This window comes from Eptesicus fuscus, chromosome 11 (assembly GCF_027574615.1).
Source record: "Eptesicus fuscus isolate TK198812 chromosome 11, DD_ASM_mEF_20220401, whole genome shotgun sequence".
NCBI classification, from domain to species: domain Eukaryota; kingdom Metazoa; phylum Chordata; class Mammalia; order Chiroptera; family Vespertilionidae; genus Eptesicus; species Eptesicus fuscus.
Genome location: NC_072483.1, coordinates 40961726 through 40983985, shown reverse-complemented (window position 1 = coordinate 40983985; position 22260 = coordinate 40961726). Strand labels below are relative to the sequence as shown.

Sequence of the window (22260 nt, the reverse complement as noted above, 5' to 3'; positions counted from 1 at the left end):
TATCACTTGATATTTGTATGACTTTTTGTTTCTGAATGCATGCTTAAATAGATCAAATGAGCACAGTCCTTAAGATTACATTTACAGTGGACCAAATTAACACTCTAATAGTATTGATTTCCCTTTTATGTAACTTAAAATGTGTAAACTGGCACCGAAAATAGAAGTGGAATACCTGACATTTAATTATTTGTCAGTTTTTTAGGCATAGGTGAATTACTGCACTGTTATTTGAATCGAAGCATCTCATAATATATATGTAACAGATTTTGTATGATACTAAAATTTACAGCAAGCTATTTGAATGTTTATTTAAAAAATTCTCAAATGACATGGAAACATGTGTACTGTATAAATAAAAGCACTTAGAATTAAGAGTGTACATTATTCAATAATTTATATCATAAGAAAACCGGGCCTGAATTAACCAGTACAATCTATTATATTAATATGACATATTAATATTCCAGTCATGTTTATCATAAAGCTATTTATTACTTTAGTGATGGATGTCGGTTTACATCCATTATCTTAAAACATTGAATTGAGTGAATTGCATTTCAGTGTAAAAATCCCAGTAAAATATTCTCTATGCCTAATGTTTTTAAAAGATTATCTATTTAATTAAAATGCAAAGGGGTTGTCTCACAATGAAGTTGGATTGGCTGGAAAATTATTTTGCCAGGAAAAGGGGTTCTGTGTGCAAAAGAGTTTGGAATAAACGGGGTCAATAAAATTAACAGGATTTTATGTACCTTGGGATTTCTCCAGTTCCCTGAGGAGGAGGAGAATTTCTAAACTATGTCTGCCCATGGAAACTCATCCCTACAGACCCGGGAACACCTATAGAAAAGGATGAGTTAGAGCAGCAATTTTCAGTCAGTGTGCCACAAGAATTTTTAAAAACATGCAATACCTGACTATCTAGTCAGGGCACTGACCTCTTTCCCCTTAGAGCAGGGCTGGGGAACCTTTCCTCTGCCAAGGGCCACTTGGATATTTATAACATCATTCTCAGGCCTTACAAAATTATCAACTTCACAATTAGGCTGCTATATTTGGTCAAACATTTAATTAACTCACCGCTAATGCCTGGCAGGGCCAAACCAGATGAATTTGCGGGTATTATATGGCTCGCTGGCTGGCCTTTGCCCTGCCTTAGCGTGTCAAATAAAAAAATGACAACAGCCAACATTGTCCGGTGTAAATGAATCAAAATTATGCCTATTTTTATTGTCAGGTAGGCAAAAAATATGTATTTTTTGGTGTGCCACAGAATTTGAATAGTTTGTATGTGCCATGAGATAAAAAGGTCGAAAATCGGAGTTAGGGGGCTTTGTAAAGACTTCTAATACTAAATGTCATTTGGCAGAAACTTACACGAACATCACATGTCATTTTAAAAGTTTTACCTCAACTAGGAGACTCCAAGTAAGGAGAACTGTAATTGACCTCAGAAGAGCATTGTAACTTGACCACCTGTAAGCGGGATATTAAGATTCTAGACTGCTGAGTCATATTATCATCTTTATTGTATGGGAATGATGTACAGTGTTTTTACATTAGCTTTTACTACAATACTTCTATTTAAAATTCTGTATTTTTTTCAATATTAACTTCAATTTATTTTATTAAAATTCTGTATTTTCTATGGCTCAGTTAATGCCCTCTCACATTATCAAATATATGCTCAAGAAAAAAAAATTAACAGCTAGAGGATAAATTATGGGTTATTTATACATATATTTTTATAAAACTGACCAAATGAATTTGATAGCTAATTACGTAAAATTATCATTTACATAATGAAATGACTATAATTACATCCTTCCCAGGATTTTTCAAGTGAAAGTTGATTTAGAATTCTATACGTTTATAAAATGTTTTTTTTCCAAGATACTACTGTTAATTCTCCATTTTTTAAGAAACATAGTTTTGGCCTGGCTGGTATGGCTCAGTGGTTGCAAATCAACCTATGAACCAGGAGGTCACTGTTCGATTTCCAGTCAGAGCACATGCCTGGGTGGTGGGCTTGATCCCCAGTGGGGGGAGTGCAGAAGGCAGCCAATCGATGACTCTCTCATCATTGATGTTTCTATCTCTCCTTTTCCCTTCCTCTCTGAAATCAATAAAGATATATTTTTTAAAAAAAAGAAACAGTTTTATAAAAACTATATATTAACTTGGTCACTTGCCATACTAAAATTAAGTCAATTTGTACAGTACTGCCCCCGTATCCATGGTTTCAGTACCTGAAATCAGCTATGGTCTGAAAATATAAAATAGAAAGTTCCAGAAATAAACAATTCATAAGTTTTAAATTGCATCTGTTCTGAGTAGTGTGAAGATATCTCGAGTCATCCCAGATCATCCCTCCTGGGACGTGCAGTACAGTAAGATATTTTAAGAGAGACAGAGACCACATTCACATAACGTTTAATACAGTATATTGCTATAATGTTCTATTTTATATTTACTCTGGTTAATCTTTTACTGTGCTTAATTTATAAATGAAATTTAACACAAGTATGTGTGTATAGAAAAAAAAAACAGTATATTTAGATTTAGGTACTATCTGTGGTTTCAGGCATTCTCTGGGGATCTTGGGATGTATCACTCTGGATCGGGGGGACTACTGTATTTACCTTTAAGCTGAGGAAAAGATTCAGTTAACGTATGTTTATTAAATCTTCATTGAGAAAGACTTAAGGTGATGCCAAAAAGGGGGCTAGCTTCATTATAGCAGCTTATACCAGGGACTTTCAATGCTAAAAACCTGGTGACCCAACTTTGCAACTTCCATAGTAATACCACACAGAAATATTGCTGTGGTGTCTACCATGCTCTGTACCCCAAATTACACAGATGCGCTCAAAAGACATATTGGTTTACTAATGCCAAAACCAGCAGCTAAGGTTGTCAAGAAAGTCAAATTTATAATTTCTGAACATTTAAACAAAGTGAAAAATTATCTAATTTTTTAACTTTATATACAATTGGCATTATGTATAAACAATGATTCAGTTTAACAGAATAAATTTAAAGGTTGATATTTCATTAAAAATGTCATTTCCAGAAAAATCTAGATGTAGAAAAAGATGTCATTTGGGGTTATCTATTTCTTTAGTAACAAAATAAAGTTCAGAGAGAAAAGTTGTTTATTAAGAACTTTTTTTCCATAGAAAACAATAAAACATGTCGAAGAAAAATATACAATATAAAGAATAAAAAAAGAAAAATGATGCCTCCTGTAGTCTTATTTCACTATAGGTTATTTTATGCTCCACCTAAGGTGATTTAAGATAAAGTTTTAGGAACTACAATTTTATTCTTCACAGATAAAGACCTTGGAGTTTGTTCTCTGATAATGTGAATAAGAACAAACCCTTTGACAAATATGGCACAAAATCCAGGACTGCCCCTCTAGCTTACCTTCAAACACCAACAACTACAAACAAAACCTGAAAGCAAAATCTGTAATCTTCAGATAAGTTTAAATCAGTGTTATCTAGGCTTTCATCATTTGGCTTCTTATATAATCTCATAAGTACATTCCTCCAATTTTATACTGTTCAAATTAAGGCAAAGAGATATATACATCAATTAATCATATGCCAATATTTGATGACATTATAGATATCCATCAAGGGAAAACTTTTCTAAAAGCAAAAACATCCCAAATACAAAAACATCTCTTTTATTGCTTTGAATTGTGCATTAAAATAAAAACACATTTTACTAGATGCATAATATATATATGTGTGTGTGTGTGTGTGTGTGTGTGTGTGTGTGTGTGTGTGTGTATTATAAAGGGAATAGATTTAATAGGTAGAAACATGAAAAGCCCCAAAAGCTTTAATTCAAAGTAGTCCAGTTCATTTCTTCCAAGCAGAAACATTCACAGTATTTTTTTAGTTTTCAAATTCTAGATATTCAAATTGCCATCGTGCCCTGCAAAAACTAATAAATAAGCAAAATCATCAGCTGGTAACAATAAAATGGTGTTTGTTTTTTATTAATTATATTCCATAAAAGTATTTTCACAAGATGAGAAACTTTGATTTTCCAAGATTTATAATTCAACCAGTATATGCTAGTAGGGTAATGTTGACCTTATAACTTCCACATAAAAACAAAACAAAAACATTAAAACATCGGAACACATTTGTATTACTTTCTTATAGTATAAATTTTTTAAAGACCTGGATTCAGGTTAATAGCAATTATTTGAAATGAATAATAAATAGCTTTATAATCTATCATATATGAAAATTTCATATCTTTATTAGAACTAAGAAAGATCACCGCAACTAAACTACTCTTCATAAAAATAATGGTAGTTTTACCCTTAAAAATGATTTGGAAGAAAAACTGCCAGAAACCTGTAATAAAGTTTTAAAATATATTTTATGTTTACTATAAAGTCAAGTTGGTATTTGTACCAATATTTAACCTTATAGAAAAAGAACATGGCCTACAAAATATATGATCACAGTATTGGTACCAGGGATCACTTTACAGTTTTTGATAACTATGAACACTTCTAGAATAGTGTAAATATCAAAAGTTTACACAAGATACTCACATCATCATATATGAAATTCACAACCCCTTGTTGCAAGTGGTCTCTTCTCCTAAAGAAATCTTTAAACAAACAAATTACTTTTTTATTATAATTGAAAAATCTATAGTTTCAAATACTCGGTGTCTCCAGGTATTAAAATATTAATAATTTCATACTCAATTAAATCTTGATTATGCATCTCAGCCAAGAAAAAAAAACCTCCGAAACTGAGCTATAACAATTTTTCACTACATATACTCCAAAAATTTAAAGCCTTAACACTCTGATTAGATTTAATAGTGAATAAAGGGGAAAACATAATATAAACTTGCTAGAGAAAGCAACAGACATTACTTAAGAAAAATAGCTGTACCCACTTTTAAATGGTCTATACCTGTCAAAGCCCGAAGCTTCACACAGCACGCAACATAATCATCAAAGAAGATCCTGCCATTCTTGCTATAACGTTTAACAATAGCACTTAAGGTTTGAGGACTCAACCGATAACCTAAAAAAAAAAGAGATTGATAAATTACACCTTCTAATACTAAACACATAAGACCACAACAAACACTGCATTCTTGTTAATAGTCATAAATAAATTAACTTTCAAAGTGCATTCCATAAAAAACATGTTAAAAACAAACCACAATGTTAGAAACAAAACACATTCATACTGAAATTGATCAAAGCAACTGTTAATTATTAATAGTGGTACAGCCCTAGCTGGTTTGGCTCAGTGGATAGAGCATCAGCCTGGAGACTGAAGGGTCCCGGGTTCGATTCTGGTCAAGGGCACATGCCTGGGTTGTGGCTCTATCCCCAGTAGGGGGCGTGCAGGAGGCAGCCGATCAATGATTCTCTCTCATCATTGATGTTTCTATCTCTCTCCCTCTCCCTTCCTCTCTGAAATCAATAAAGATATATATTTTTAAAAATAGTGGTACATAAACATCACAAATCTAGCTTCCTAATAAAGTCAAAGCTAAAAAAATTATTTGTGTTTTTAAAAATATATTTTGAACCCTAACCAGTTTTGTTCACTGGATAGAGCCTCGGCTTGTGGACAGAAGAGTCCCGAGTTTGATTCCAGTCAAGGGCACATATCTCAGTTGCAGGCTTGATCCCTGGCCCCGGTTAGGGTGCGTGCAGGAGGCAACCAATCGATGTGTCTCTCTCAGATTGATGTTTCTCTCTGTCTTTCCCCCTCCCTTCTACTCTAAAAATTAATGGGGAAAAATACCCTTGGGTGAGAATTAAAATATATATTTTATATATATAAAAGGCTAATATGGTAAGTGCCTGACCGTCCAACCAGTCCCTATGACACGCACTGACCACCAGGAGCCAGACGCGCAATGCAGGAGCTGCTGTGACGTGCACTGGCCATTTACAGAGAAACACCACCATAGACCTGGTGTCCACAAAGCAACACTCGGCTTCCCCCAAGTGGGACACAGGCCCCACCACCAACCCGGAGTGACAGCCCACCAAATCGCAGCCGATGCTGCCGAGACCCCATGGCGCAAAATGTGGCCCACAGCCCCGCCCGGAAACGATGGCTGTGGATGCCGGGAAATGACGTCACATAGCAATGCCCAGCTTCCTCTCCCTAGCGAATAGCCTCCTTGCAGTTTCTTCAGCCCAGGAACACGACTTGCTTTATAGCCAGGTGGAAACATTTTACACTTTAACCAAATGTCTGTGAAGCGTTTTCCCATGCCTCATCTCATTTGATCCTCACAGAAGTCCTGGAGTAGGTAGATAGGAGACTAGGTGGAATCCTATTTTCTTTTCATTAGCCAAAAAACAGAGATTTAGAAAGCTTAGAAACTTGACCTGACTTAAAAGAAGAAAGAAATGGTGGACCTTGAAAATGACTTCAGGTTTTCTCACTGCGCAGAATATAGTCAAACACTGCTGCAGTTAAATATTTTACCCTTTGTTCTCCCTGTGGGATCTACAATAATAATCTGCTTCATGTTAATATTTACTGCATGTTGCTGACAATGACCTGAAAGAGAAGTTGAGGTGCTAAACTTTTGGGCTGAAAAAAGTTTAGCTAAATCAGAAAGCAGGTCTAATTAAGCAAGTTTATCTATATACTAGAAGACCAGTGCATGAATTCATGTACCAGTGGGATCCCTCAGCCTGGCCTGCAGGATTGGGCCGAAACTGTCTCTCCAACCTCCCCTGAGGGGCCCTGGATTGTGAGAGGGTGCAGGCCAGGCCGAGGGACCCCACTGATGCACAGTCAGGCCAGGGAGGGACATGGGAGGTTGGCCAGCTGGGGAGGGACTGCAGAAAGGCCCCAGAGTGTGTCCAGCCCATCTTGCTCAGTCCCAATTGGCCAGACCACAGAAGCAAGCTAACCTACTAGTCAGAGGGTCTGCCCCCTGGTAGTCAGTGCATGTCATAGCGACTGCTCGACCAGTTGACTGTCTGCCCCCTGGTGGTCAGTGCACATCATAGCGAACAGTTGAGCAGCCTTAGCATATCATTAGCATATTACACTTTGATTGGTTGAACGGACGACAGGAGGACTGGGCACTTAGCATATTAGGCTTTTATTATATAGGATATAAAGCTCTCCCTAACGCCAATCGCACACGTGTGTTTCAATCTGTCATTGTCGATCATGAATTTGGTTGACACTTCCATTACAGAGAAAGGGCGAATAGCGATATTAAAATATTTCTTCTAATTAATTTCCTTTCAATGTGCATGAATTCGTGCACCCGGCATCTAGTGTACATATATTTGATTTTGAAATAACGTCTAGGGTATTTCATGGATTTTAATGCTTCAATATTTCAATTTTATTTTATCTTTTTACCCTTCAGGTATATTTTTATTTTTTATTTTATTTTTTATTAGGTAAAACTGACAACATTATACTTCAGGAGTACAAAATAATGCTTTGATATTTTTATATATTGCAAAATGATCACCATAATAAGTCTAGTTAACATCTGTCACAACACATAATACAAATTCATTTTTCTTATGATAAGAACTTTTAAGATCTACTTTCTCAGCAACTTTCAAAAATGCAATTACAATATTATTAACTAAGGTCACCATGCTGCATATTACATCCCCATGAGTTACTTTATAATTGGAAATCTGTACTTTTGACCCCCTTCACCTATCAATTCTGTGAATTATGGATCTTTAAAGAACATCAGAGCAAAATTTACACAGTGATCTTTGCTAGCATTCAAATCCTATAGTTTCCATTGAATATTTTACCTACAAGTATCTTTTATAGCCAGAGAAAATGTGAAGATCAACATGGTTATTCAGAGGGGAAAAATGGAAAATGTTACTCCTTTATGTTCCATAACTCTTAATCTGTTTCTTCAGACTTTTATCACTAATTCCTTGGTTCTTTTTTTATCTAGGTTTTTTATTGTATACTCCTATCAGTAAAAAGTTTTGAATCCTTATATGTGTATTTAGTTGTAAATTCTATACATGTATTACTGCTTGATTATTCACATTTTTAAATATATCTAAAATTAAAATTTAAAAATAATTAGAAATATAAATCAATATATTATACTTTCTGCATCTGTAGGGATGATCTTAATGTATTTAATGAGATATGTGCACTTTATTGTGAAGAATGATAGCCTAGAAGTATTGTCTTTATTATTACTTCGGTTTAGTAGATTTCAACAAACTACACTAATTCATTCAAAGGGGAAAACAAAAAAATAAATGCAATTGGAGAAAATTCTATGTGTAGCTATAATAAAATGTAATGCAGGAAACTTGCTTAAATAAAATAAAATGAAAGGTATAAATTAATAGAAGCAAATAAAACATGCAGACTAATTTAATTATATATAAATCCATTTTGAGCCTTCAATTAGAGAGTTATGATCTGAGTGTGGTATTGATAAAATTCTTAAGATTTCCCATAACATTCTTGGCAAAATAAATTTAATATTTTAAATATATCTAAAGATCTTAAATTTGAATAATCCAGAATACCTCTTTGTTATATTCAAATGCCTATGTGAATTGTTTGGCTATTTTCTTTTTTTGCAAAAGGTTATATTAAATTTCCAACATTATGCTGAATTAAGGAACAAGTTTAATCCATTAATTATTAAGGATCTATAAACTATAGTACATGTTTATATAGCCAGGATTGTCCCTAAAATCACCATTTATTAAATTAAAATGTCCATTTATAAAACAAAGAAAATTAACAGTTTTTACTTATTTAAATTAGAATTTGAAATAATGTACATCGGGTTCAGATTTTAACTTTCAAGAAGTTAATTTTCTTACAAATGTATTTTGTTTAGAAATGAGTATAAATAAAATCCTAAAGAGAAACACACTTAAATCTACTGAAAACTGTCATTAACTGTAAGCAAGTTACACACCATTGTATATAATCACTTTTTGAAAGAAAGTAGACTTAGATCCTTAGCTTATCAGAGATTTAAAAAAATAAAGTTAAATTATTTTAAAATATTCTAAAATGCATACTTCTAATTTGGAGGTATTTTGGGATCTACTGTGTATTCTCTACTACTTAAGAAAAAAAAAAAACAAAAACCATGGTGTTTACTGCTGAAAAGCTAGATTATCAAATTGGAAGTCTTACCATGATACCAAAGAATACTATAAATATTAAGTGAGAATAATTAGAGGAATAAATTTAAGTATACTCAACAGAGATAATTCAGAAGTTATTTTATCATCCAGAATGTATGAAAGTTCATCTTTTGAAAAAATAATGAATAAAATGGTTTTTATTGTTGTTAAAGGTCCTTAGTCAGAATTTACCTACAACCTTGAAATCAATCTAGGTGAAATAATATATCCCTTTATTACTTAAAAAAATTAAAACAATTAAGACTCATCTGATCAAAGAACAAAGATAACCTGGATGGATGCTAAAGAATTTTAATATTCTTACCCATAGCAGCAATTGCTTGATTCAACTCATAATGCTCCACTGTGCCACTTCGGTCTTGATCAATAGTTATGAAATTTTGTTTCCAGGCAGTAAGAGCTGTCCAAAGTTCTTTGAATTCGTTAAATCCCATTTTTCCTGTATAATCTCTCTGACAGTTTTATTAACAAAAATAAAATTGATACCAAAGAGAATTTACTTAATCCAAAACTCCAAATCATTCACACACAAAAAAAAAGTTAGGATGCTTCTGCAAGAGTTAGCTAAATTCGGCATATGAATAGATTTCTATGTAAAACTGGAAAAGTATGGAATTTAAACAGAATCTTACAAAGCATTTTTAAACTCTGGCTTACTGTGGTGATCTATAATCAACAATTGCCTTAATATGAAAAAGCAACTATTCGATAGTATTTTCTATTTTTATTCAAGGATACATCCAACATGGCAATCATAATTCGGCAGGTTTCTAAACTGAAGGCTATAAAACATATTTATTATTTGAATTAGAGTCTGCCCAATTTTATCTATGTAAGATTATGACAATTTCTATTGTCAACTTAAAACATTCAAAATTACCAAAAATATACAATCATCCTAATCAGCAAACTTAGGACGTTAGCCATCCATAATAATAATAATAAAAATTGCTACCTTCAAACTAGTCATATCTAATAAGGGGATTTAGATAATTAAATAAGTAATCATAAAGTAACTGAAAATTGCTATCACAGGAGAAGGAGGGCTTTAGTCTTCGTAATACAAATGACAAGTGGAGTTTAAGTAGGCATTTGACATATACTAAAATCACAAAACTTAAAGGAGTTAGCAATTTGGTTAAAGCTTGGGGTATATGTGAAGGAGTTGCATATGATGACATCAGAAAGACAGCTGAGGGCTAGATCATGAAAATCTTAAATGCCAACCTAAAGATTTAGACCAATGTAAGTCACTGAAGTATTTTAAGAAGCAGAGGGACAATTCTAAAATCTTCATTTCAGAAACATTAGTTTACCATGAACAGACTGTAAAGTGAGATGAAAATGGATGTAAGTAAATCATTTGATAGTTTTATTGCAATTTGACTAAGTAAGAAAAGAGAAGTTTCTAAACTGAAGCAAATGTTTCCCCCCCCCCCCCCCCGCCCCTTGGGGAGGAGGAATGGGGTAAAAAAGGAAAGAAGGAATATATAAAACTATCTTAAAATTAGGGTTTATTAGAAATATTAACACTTTTGTAATTACAGAACCATAACTGAGGACTCACTAAGTAGAATTTAATTTCTTAAATCCTTACTGTCATTTCATTCAATTAGTATGTGACTTATCTCAACAATATATCATAGCCCTGATAAAGAAAACATTATATCAGCAGTTAAGCTTACAAAGTTCTCATAGCTAATAGCTCATTAAAATAAAAATAAATATATAAAAATACTTAAAATTAAGTTGGCTTATTTTATGCTATTTGATATTTTTGAAATTCTATAAAGAAACAAATGATTTCAGCTAAATTTTAGATCCATTAAGAAAAAAAATGTAAAACATCCCACAAACTTTAATAGCTGATTTTCTTTAAATGTTTAATTAATGTTAGAATAGATGGTTACAGTATTTTCAGGCTCACAATTTCAAAAGATACTCAATGAGCATTTACTATGAGCCAAATAGTCTGTGTTTTGTGATTTCACATACACATAAATATTTAATCAGATTAAATATTTTGACAAAGAATGAAGAGAGAATTTTCAGGAAAATTGACAAGAGCTCCTCTCTCTCTCACACCACATTCCATCAGAAGAGAGAGTAAATTGATTTTTTTTTTAAAGTCATAAACCTTTAGAGAAAAAGAGAATGAGAGAAGAACCAAATTTTGCAAGTTGGATGTGAGTTAACTAACCTAGTTCTGAGAAAGTGTTTTCCTGAACTTGCAATAAGAACAGCTGAGAAGCAGCCTATTTATCCTGGAAAAGACCCCAAAAGTTTAAGAATCGGCAATAATTCTGTAAATGGGTGAAGATAAGATAAATACAGGAGTGATTGAATGTCTACTTAAGGAGCATTTAGAGCTCTAAATCACCTCTTGGCCTCAGTTCAGTGGAAGGCTATGTCTGCTCCCACCTCAGCAGAAGTCTGGGGTTTTATTCCCTGGAGAAGTCTCTAGACTGTAGGATTCCTAGCTGGCAATTAAATGACAATTTACAAAAGACTGAGAGCACTGCTGATTCTTTCCCCCTCCTTTCCAGACAGAAGATCAGCTGGACAACCAGCCCAAAATGAAACCCTAAAGATATTAACAGCCAGTGTTGCACAACAAACTGCCCAGCCTAACCATCAGACACAGAACTCTACAATCAACACCTAACCATGATCTCACAGCTTCTAACCAGACTTTTAGTTAAATATGAGCATCCCAGGATCACCAGACACCTGAGAAAAGCATCTAATACAAAAGACAAACAAACGGGGGGGGGGGCGGGGGGCAGCAATCTGTTAGAAACAAAGGTTATGTAGAAAGAAAGAAACTTTAAGTCTCAGAGAGATCATGGAAGATGATACATTCATGAAGAAAAACACACACAGATGCTCTTGGATTTTAAGAAGATGGCAGTAAATAAGACTCAATAGAAAGTTTAGAAAATAAAGATATGGAAATGTCCTCCCAAAATAGAGGAAAATAAGAAGTAGGAGAAAATAAGTGATCCATTCCAAATTACAGGAATTCTAGAAAGAAAAAAGAGAGAAATCATGACCGAAGAAAATGTCCCAGAACTAAAGCAAATGAGTCCCAGACTGGGGGTACTTACTGAGTTCCCTACACAAGTAGGCACATCATGGTGAACCACCAGACTAGGAACAAACATTTCACAGGCCTCAGGAGAGGAAAAACAAATGACATATAGGCAGCAAACAGAAAGACAGAGCAACAATGGAAGCTAGAAACAACGGTACCTTTAAGATTCTAAGTGAAAATTATTTGTAACAGCATTCTACACCTGGCCATTCATTTAATTCTGAGGACAGAATGAAAGCATTTTCAGACGAAGCCTCAAAAAATTTTCCTCCCATGTACTCTTTTAATAGGATGCTAATGTTTATACTTTATAGAATTTAAAAAGATGACAAGAGATGAAATAAAGGGAAGATCCACCTCCAGAGAGAGAAAGACAGTCCCGAACGATGGTGATGGGATGCCCGTGTGACAGCTCCGCAGAGTAGAGCACAACAGAAAGCTCCAAGATGATGATTAATTTCAGGAAAGGGAAGTTACGTAAAACGGAAAATTAATCATACCTATCACAAGACACAAGGAGAGCATTTAGATAGTAACAAAAAGGCAAATGCTGATTATTGACCTAATGTAAATTATTATATAGCTGTGCTGAATGGATGGGAGGATGAGTAGGGCTCCTGTGTGGAGGGCAGGGCCAAGGGTGAGTTAAAGGTTGAGAGTTAAATCCTCATGCTCCATAGTAGACCTCTACTGATAATCATTAAAACTGAAAAGCAACAGTGATTTAAAAACCATGCTATTTTGAGATCTGGAGGCAAATTTCAAAACAATCAGCTGAGAAAGTTGAAAGATATTTCCTCTATGAGTGGTTAACACTGGGGAAATAGCAATGAACAAGGAACAGCTATTTTCATAACAAGCTTTGAAGAATTATTTGACTCTTTAAACTACATGCATGTATATCTGTGATAAAAAAAAACATTGTAAAGTAGTATAAATATGGGTGCAAAATGTTAGGGTATGAATTTCCTATTCCAATTTCAACAGAGGGGGGAAAAAGATCTCACGAGAATAAGTTCCACTAATTCCAGACTGTGTCAAACATTTCTGAAGTTCTTCTGCATCCACTTCACCATCCTGTTAAAATAATTATAACTTGATTTAATGTACAGTTGTATAAATGCATAGTAAAATGCTGTCAATCTAGACCAATCGATAAATATGAATTCTTCAAAATATTACTCTATTACCAACTACAAAATAATAGATGACTTTTATAGCAAAGGCATATTACAGAACATCATGAACTATAAATAATTTTTCACAATCGAATTATAATCTATTAACTTTTCAAGCATCTCAAATATAATTTTTTTTCTACTTCTGGAAAACGGCATAATCATTCTATACAATAATAGCTCAAAGTAATACTTGGGAGAAACACTGGACCTCTACTTAAATTAGCTGGAAAAAATACCTACAATGGGATTTTTAAGAAAAAAATCTCAAAACTTTCCTTTCATGTCTATTTTGGGGGGAGATTATTTCTAATGAATATTGAAGGAGAAAATACATTTTCCCTCCAACACCATTACCCCCAGCAAAATTTTAGAGTTCCGTACACTTTGTTAGTAATCTTCTGATTATTGCCCAAACATTCTTGGTTTGAACTTATGGAAAATATGTTTTTATTTTGGAAGTGAAACAGGTTGAGGAGTCTCAGGTTTCAGTACCTCATCCTATTTTCTAATTTTTTAAAAATACAGAGGAGAATAATTTACTTGGAGGCATCAAATACATTGTCCAAATGCAAAACAATAGCTCTGAGAAAGGATCAAGGGGACAAATTTAAAATTGTACTTTGTAAGAGACCAAAGAAACAACAACAAAAAAACTTTGAAAGAAAAACTATGGCTAAGAATTATTACAAACACTCATATTCTGATCTTTAGCTTAGATTTCCTTATAAGAAAACTTCTTCTCAATGAACCAACCATGGAGTACTGTTTAGTACTACACAGCATCTAAGTGGATGTCTGTCATGCATGTTTTCATAATTTTGTTTACATAATTTTATTTTATTTTTTTTATTTTTTATTTTTTTTTTAAATATATTTTATTGATTTTTTACAGAGAGGAAGAGAGAGGGATAGAGAGCTAGAAACATTGATGAGAGAGAAACATCAATCAGCTGCCTCTTGCACACCCCCTACTGGGGATGTGCCCGCAACCAAGGTACATGCCCTTGACCGGAATCGAACCTGGGACCTTTCAGTCCTCAGGCCGACGCTCTATCCACTGAGCCAAACCGGTTTCGGCTGTTTACATAATTTTAAATGTATTGTAGAACTGTATACCTGAAATCTATATAATTGTATTAACCAATGTCACCAAAAAAAATTCAATTAAAAATACATTTAAAAAAATTCAATTCTGTAGTTAGAAAATAGTTCTTTTAAAAAATCAGCCATATTTTAAACTGTGGACACAATCGAGGTAGGGACAATCACAAAACCACTACACAAGGAAGGATGACATGGGGAAGGAAAGGGATAACATAGAAGGGGGACCAAAAGAAGAAGGGAGGAAATACACAGAACTCCAAGCAAAATAAGTTTATGAACCAAAAGTCGAAAGTATATGGAAAAATCTAATGGTCAAAAAGACAACCAACAAAAATTAACTATTTTCAAACAAATCCATACAAGATGAAATTAATTTTATAGAGCAATCATTAAATCCAGTATGTTAAGAAAATGAAGAAAAATAACTAAACAAATATCTTCCATTTAGAAAGAATAAGGAATTCATTTAACCAATATTTATTAAGCAACCTACTATGTACAAGCACCATTAATAGGACTAGTTATCTAACATTGTTCAAAACAAATTCCTCACCTTCATACAGTTTACATGTTAGTGGTGGGAGAGAGACAATAAAGAAGAAATTAATTTGATGATATTAAGTGATAAGGGAAAAATACAGCAGAGTAAAAGTAATGAGGAATGTGTGCATGGGCCTGTGGAGTAAAAAAATCTCATGAGAATAAGTTCCACTAATTCCAGACTGTGTCAAACATTTCTGAAGTTCTTCCTCATCCACTTCAGAAGTTGAAGCAGTGTGCATACTAAAGTTAAAGGTGTTTCTATTATTGAAATACATGATCTGTGTGTGTGTGTGTGTGTGTGTATGCATGCATGTGTGTATGTTGTGTGTTTACAAAGGTACAAACCAGAATTTCCTCAAATCAACTGATGAGTGAATCATTACTGTTCAGAAAACATCCTATAAAAAGGAACACTGCAGAAAGCTTTAACTGGGCATTTCTTGTAGAGCATCATAAATTATATGGCCTATTAAAAAAAGAATACAGCTATAGAGGTGAGTTCAGTAATTGGGTTGTAGAACCATAATATGTAAGTCTGATATTACACCTGATCCTTAAGCTAGGCAAAATTCAACATATAAAAGAATTGTCTAAATATTTGAACTAAAAAATTAAAAATGAAATAGTTTATGTACCCATTCAACACATGTATTTAATGACTAATATATTCCTAGTGTCAACTTGGTAAGGGATAATATTGCAAGAGCCATGTCTTCATGGAGTTTAACTACACAAAAGCACAAGGCTATGGAAAAATCGAGGCAAGTATCAAACAGTACAAACATAGAAAATCATTGTTGAAAACTGTTACACTGTAATAGGTCAGAAGTCAAATAAAAGTCTCTAAATATATATGTCCAGTTCCTGTCTTAAGTAATAATTTTATAAAATGAATTTCTTATATAGTCAGTTATAGATAACATGTTTATTCTCAGTAGTACCACTCAAAACTTCCTTGCAGATAAGGGTGGTATAATGTAACAGGATTGCAGTTAGCTGCAAACAATAAAAAATGCTATTAAAGGGGCTTAAACAACTAAGGGTTTATTGTTTTATACAAGAAGTCTGGAGCAAGATAGAACTTGACGGTATGGCAACTTAGTGATGTCACCAATCTGTACTTGTAGATATCTTTTTCCAAATCCTCTCTGGCTCCCTGGTTCCACTTTTAGTTAAATGAACTATGTGTCAGGGATCATGCTAGCAGACTTTTTAAAATAAAATGACTACCCTCATCTCTGATCTCAGGAAGAAAATTAGTCTAGAAAAGTTTAAGATACAAATTTGATATGCATTTTAAATGATACACTAAATAAATAAAAAAGTGGGCATGTCTTTTAAACAGCAATCATTTTTAACTGACATTTGTGCAACGTATTTAGCATCTCACCTGTCCAGCAACAGCGGTAAAGTATGTCCACATGGGGTCTTCGGCTGAGGAGTAATTGTTCAAGTAAGCTGGGTGCCCGGGGTATCCACCAGGGAGCACTGGCACTGGCTGTCCCATCTGCATCTGCATTCCTGGCATCTGACCAATAAAATTTCCAAACTAGAAGAGTGAAAAAGGAGAAAGGTATTATCACAAAATGCTACCTATTATCCACTAACATTGGTTTAAAAGGAAATATTTATGAGCAGTCCATTGCAGTACAGAAATAGTTAATCCAAGCTTCCAAAATCACTATCAAAAAAGTTGTTAGCTCCAAAATGCTAGATGTTCCGTAATTGGACCTAATTCCATTCATTAACATGCTATCCAGAATTAAAAGAACTGTGAAAGAAAAAAAAAATCTCCAGCCACTAAGAACTTAATCTAATAGTTGGACATGACGCACAATTTGAAAAAGTGTTTACCATAACCAACACTAAAATAAACAAAAATAAAAACTGTGAGAAAATTCACCTACAGAAAAACTAACTAGTATAACTCAAGACACATACTTAGAAGAATATATGGTAAAATACAATGAAATTGTGAATAAATCAAGGGAAACAGCTTAGGACTGAAATACCCGCTCCATCAAAAAAAATTTTTTAAAGGAAGAAATCAATGAACAGATCAATAAATTGATCATTGTAACCATGGTCCTTTTCACAACTAAGAATAACAAGAATACTAATAATAATACACAGCTAATATTTTTAAGAGCTTTTCATATCCCAGGTACTACTGTTCTAAGTACTTTCCATCTATTATGTGATTTGATTTTCCAACAACTCTATGAGGAATAAAAGTACTATGTCCTTTTTGCAATTGAGGACCTGAAACTTCAGGAAGGTTCCTGAATTGGTTAAGGTCAGATAACTAGTAAGAAGTAGATCATGATTCAAAAATAGACAGTATGACCCCAGAGGCTACCTACTGTTTGTCTCCTGCTATATCTGTGGTTCCTCTTTTCAGTTGGAACTTGGTACACATTATTAATAACTTTAAAAAGATAACTTATTCAGTATTTTTTTAGTGTGAAGGAGAAAGAAGTATAAAGATTGTCCATTATTCCATTTTGGGTGTGTTTTTTTTTTCCTTTTTATTGAACTTATTGGGGTGACACTGGTTAACAAAATTATACAGGTTTCAGGTGCACAATTCTACAACACATCATCTGTACACTGTATTTTGTATTTACCATCCCAAGAAAAGTTTCCGTCCATTTATCCCCCCTACCTTCCTCCATCCCCTGACCTCTACCCCCGGGGACTTACCACATTGTGGTCTGCGTCCAAGAGTTTTTTCCCCTTTCTTTTTTGCTCGGCCCCTCCACCCTCCTCCACACCTAGCTCCCTCCGCCACAGCCCGTCAGCCTGATGTCTGTCTGTGAGTCTGTCACTATTTTGCTTGTTAGTTCATTTTGTTCATTAGATTCCAGAATCATATGGTACTTGAACAAACATATTTTTCACTTACATTCTTTTTTCATATAGTGTTGCCTTGAAATTTTTTTAATTGCAGTTGACATTTAATATTATATTGGTTTCAGGTGTACAGCATAGTGCTTAGATATTTATATAACTTACGAAGTGATCTCTCAGATAAGTCTACTACCCCGCAGACACCACATATAATTATTACAATATTAGTGATAATATACCCTATGCTGAGCTTCACATTCCCATGACTGTATTTTGCAACTGCTAGTTTGTAACTTCACTTGCATTCTTTAAGGGTCATTAGAGATTGCCAGAGGCAAAAAAAAATATTAAGATAAAGGGCAAAGAAGTAAAAGATAGAGACTTTTTGCAGTGCTCTAAAAAGCCCTGAGCAGGGATGTGGTAAGAGGAAAAGTATGGAGGAAGTACTAGAGTTCCAAGAAATGTCCTCAGGAGGTGATGAAAACATATAGATTCTGAAGCAATGAAGTACAAGAAAGGAAACAGTAAAAAAATATTAGCAAAAAAATAGATGTGATTGCTTAAAAGTTGCTTCTGTGTTTTTTTTTGTTTGTTTGTGTGTTGGTGTTTTTTTTTTAAATATATTTTATTGATTTTTTACAGAGAGGAAGAGAGAGGGATAGAGAGTTAGAAACATCGATGATAGAGAAACATCGATCAGCTGCCTCTTGCACACCCCCCACTGGGGATGTGCCCGATACCAAGGTACATGCCCCTGACCGGAATCGAACTTGATACCAAGGTACATGCCCCTGACAGGAATCGAACTTGGGACCTTTCAGCCCGCAGGCCGACGCTCTATCCACTGAGCCAAACCAGTTTCAGCTAAAAGTTGCTTCTTTGAAAAGAAGAGACGGACAGACCAGGTTGACAAATAGTAAAAGGGCCCTAGCAGGGCTGGCTCAGTGGATAGAGCATTGGCCTATGCCTGGGTTGTGGGCTCGATCCCCAGTAGGGGGTGTGCAGGAGACAGCCAATCAATGAGCCTCTCATCATTGATGTTTCTATCTCTCCCTCTCCCTTCCTCTCTGAAATCAATAAAAATATATTTAAAATAAAGAAAAGGAGAGTATTTAACCACAAATAGAATTTAAATTAAAAAATATATATTAACAATGCTATGAATACCTTTTTACCAATATATTTGAAAATGTAGATGAAATGGCCCTTCTAAAATTATATAAATTATAAATGTTGACTCAAGGGAGAAAAAAATCTTCCTATTTCTAATAATGCAGGCTAGGATAATTTAATCAACCTTAGTAATAAAAATAATCAAAATGTTGCAAAAATATTATTTTTAAATCATCTTACCGATGGAAGGAAATTTCCAGGCCAATATTTGAGGACAAATCTAAACCCTGAGGTGAACAGCTTAGCAAAACTCCTAAAGCTTTTGCTCTTTGGGCATGTAGAAATAACCAGCACCTAGGCATTGTCCAAGGCCTCCAAGGACAAGGAGTGAAAACAAGTCTTAGGGCATAGCCAAGAATTTAGGGCTTACTGGAGACCCTCACCACTGTAAGATTCACATAAGGAAGAAAAACTAAAAATATTTCATAAGAAACGAGGTCACACTAAATCTAAGCATATTAGTGAAAAGCTAACGTTGAGGTGATGCCAAAAGATGACTATGAACCCTTTACTATAGCATCTCCATTTGTTCCTTGAGAGTTGAACACATTTTTTTAAACTAAAGTCAGGCAAGCTATGTTCCATGAAGAACCTGGCCTTAAGAATAACCTTCTACCTCTCTCTCCTTCCTGACATGCAGCATTCACTCCCCCAAATCCAAAAACATGAGAGCTGGTAGTGGTCAGAGTAAAGATGACTGAAAATTCTTTGCTATCTCCCCTATGCAAGGCAGACTTTCTCCATCCCCTTGAATCCAAGCTGGGCCTGTTTCAGCTTTAACTGACAGAATACAGCAGAAATTGCACCAAGGTCCATTCCAGGCTAAAGACTTCAAGAGGCAGTTTCTGTTTCTCTCTTAAGAGTAAAGCCAGCATACGGAAGCCCAAGACTCACGTAGAAGGATCCACATGGAGAACTGGAGCTCCTTAGCCATTAAGGCCAATCCATAAAAATAGCTTAAAAATTCATATTTCAAGTTGTCTTCTTGGTAGTGTCAAATGAGTCATAGTCAGAGTTATTATCTGGTAACGTGACTGAAGAACAGCTTGGACTTAAAAGCGCTGGCAATGTCATTTTCACGTCGTTTTGCACATTTTTGAATCCTTAATATTATCTTGGATTCCTAGTTTTCTTCCCAGAAATGTTCAAACTACGGGTCCAGTTTGGGTCATTTTAGTTAAACTAGATTATATAATCTGCAACGCCAGCGAACTCTGTACATATAAACTGTAATATATCGCAATAAGCTGAAAGGAACAAACAAGTTGAGAAGCCAATGTCTCCACTTCATCCCTCAGTTTACTCCCCGTATTTTCTATCAGAGTGAACACTGTCAAAGCCCCGCGGGTTTGCGTTCCCTGGAATAACTGTTGAAGAAGGTGTTACCTTCCTTAGGCATCTTAAAGCGGAAGGGGCCAGGAGGAACTTAGGCCAAGTTTTCAACACTGCCATATGACAGTGCTAAAACCTATATTAAATATTAGTAAAGCTCAATTTCTCTTTCTGGGTAAAAACAAGAACAATTAAAGTTGGAATTATATTATTTTCTACCCACAGCCCAACAGATTATCCCTCATGCACATGTTAATACAAAGTGTGCTCCCCCACTTTGGAGATCACTGACATAAATACTGAAGGTTGTGCTACTTTCTGAAAAGAAAAAGCTGGCCAGCTAGCCACCAGGATATTGCACTTATAATTTCCAGCTCTCAAAGGTGATGCAAAATAAAGTTATGTAAGAAAAGAGTAACCCTCCCATTCCCCCCCTCCAAAAAAAGTCTAGAAGAACAGATTGTCCTTAGCAGAATAGTAAAGATTAAGAGACATTTAGCATATCTTAATTTATTCATAAGGACGGAAAATAAGTGGTCAAAAAATTCAGAAAGAGGATGTCTAGCAAAACTGAGTGACACAAAATTGGGGGCGGGGCACAAAAGATGACTGGAACAAGAAAAGGGTGCTTTTTCCCCGCCGTTCCAGGAAAGATGTTTCTAAAAACACATCACACTCTTGGCTACACAAGAACACGCCGCGGGGACCAGAACGCTCGGCCGGGCCGGCCTCCAGCACCTCGGACTGCGGGTCCAAGAGGCAGAATCAGAGGCGGCGAAAATCCAGGGGCCGAAGGTGGACCAGGTCCCTCGGCGCCGCCAGCAGGGGCGCCACACCCGGCAGGAGCGGTGGCCGCGTGAAGAGGACAGGACTCACCCCTCCTCCGTATCCCGGATAGGCCATGACGAGCGGATCCAGTGTCACCCCGTCACCCGTCACCCTCCGATTCTGCGTCCGCCCTGCTGGTGAAAAGCGTAGGTGCAGGTGCAGGTGCAGGTGCAGGTGAGGCTGACAGACGTACTCGCAGCGTCCTTGGCTTCCCGGAGACCGCCCACTGCCGGAATCCAGCCCCGCCCCACTCGGTTCCGATTGGCTGCGTCCCGCCCTGGGGAGCACGCCCCTTTCCGGAGTCTTAGTCCCACCCATCTTGTCTCTGATTGGCTTCACGCGCCCAGCTCTTTCCTGCTCGGCTCCTATTGGCTCGCTCAGGTGTCGCGCTGTCCTCACTGAACCTCGGAGAAAACTGCCGCGGTGCATCCACCCTCTTTGGAAAAGCTCTCCGGACCTAAGTTTCTTTAGAAACCCCATACTGGTCGTTACTTCTTTTAGCCACCGTTTTTGAGCCGGACTTCAGATACATCTATGAATCTAAAAACCTTGTAGAGTTACATTTATTTTTGAATGGCGTGGATGTCACAATCAAAATTTTGCAACCTTTACCTCTGCGCCAAAGGGGAGTGCTTCTGAGCTAACACCCACTTGATGGCAAATTTTACCCGAAGGTTATTTGTAGTTTGTTTAGTAGATGAACAGTAACTAGAGCTGCCAGATTCAGGAAATAAAAACATAGGAAATCCAGTTAAATGTCATTTTCTCGTGAACAAGGAATTGTTATAAATGTCTCAAATATTACATGAGAGGTCTTCACTCCGGCAAAAACTTAAATGCTCAATTACTTGGTTTATTAAGTAATAGTTGACAGTTCTGCTTTTCTCTGGAATTCAAATGAATTGTGTAGCCCCAGCTTTAAAAGGACAAGACACACACAGTACATGGACAGCTGT

General features: G+C 35.3%; 1 protein-coding gene across 1 annotated transcript; it reads right to left on the bottom strand.

The window, feature by feature from the left end:
• Window positions 1–3782: 3782 nt before the first annotated feature.
• GCA (grancalcin) lies at window positions 3783–21528 on the bottom strand. Its single transcript, XM_008138630.3, has 8 exons — window positions 21353–21528; window positions 16512–16670; window positions 13301–13370; window positions 9938–9981; window positions 9504–9651; window positions 4959–5072; window positions 4586–4644; window positions 3783–3960 (listed from the first exon to the last, which is right to left on the bottom strand). Exons 1-8 carry the CDS (start codon window positions 21377–21379, stop codon window positions 3934–3936), a joined length of 648 nt encoding a protein of 215 aa, XP_008136852.1. The 5' UTR covers window positions 21380–21528; the 3' UTR covers window positions 3783–3933.
• Between the last annotated feature and the right edge of the window lie 732 nt (window positions 21529–22260).

Coding starts and splice junctions, on each gene's coding strand:
- GCA (XM_008138630.3), bottom strand. CDS start 21,379: ATGGCCTATCCGGGATACGGAGGAGGG. Junction 13,371..16,511: donor TTACCGCTGTTGCTGGACAG/GTGAGATGCTAA, acceptor TTATTTTAACAG/GATGGTGAAGTGGATGCAGA. Junction 5,073..9,503: donor TCAAGCAATTGCTGCTATGG/GTAAGAATATTA, acceptor TTTTTTTTTTAG/GTTATCGGTTGAGTCCTCAA.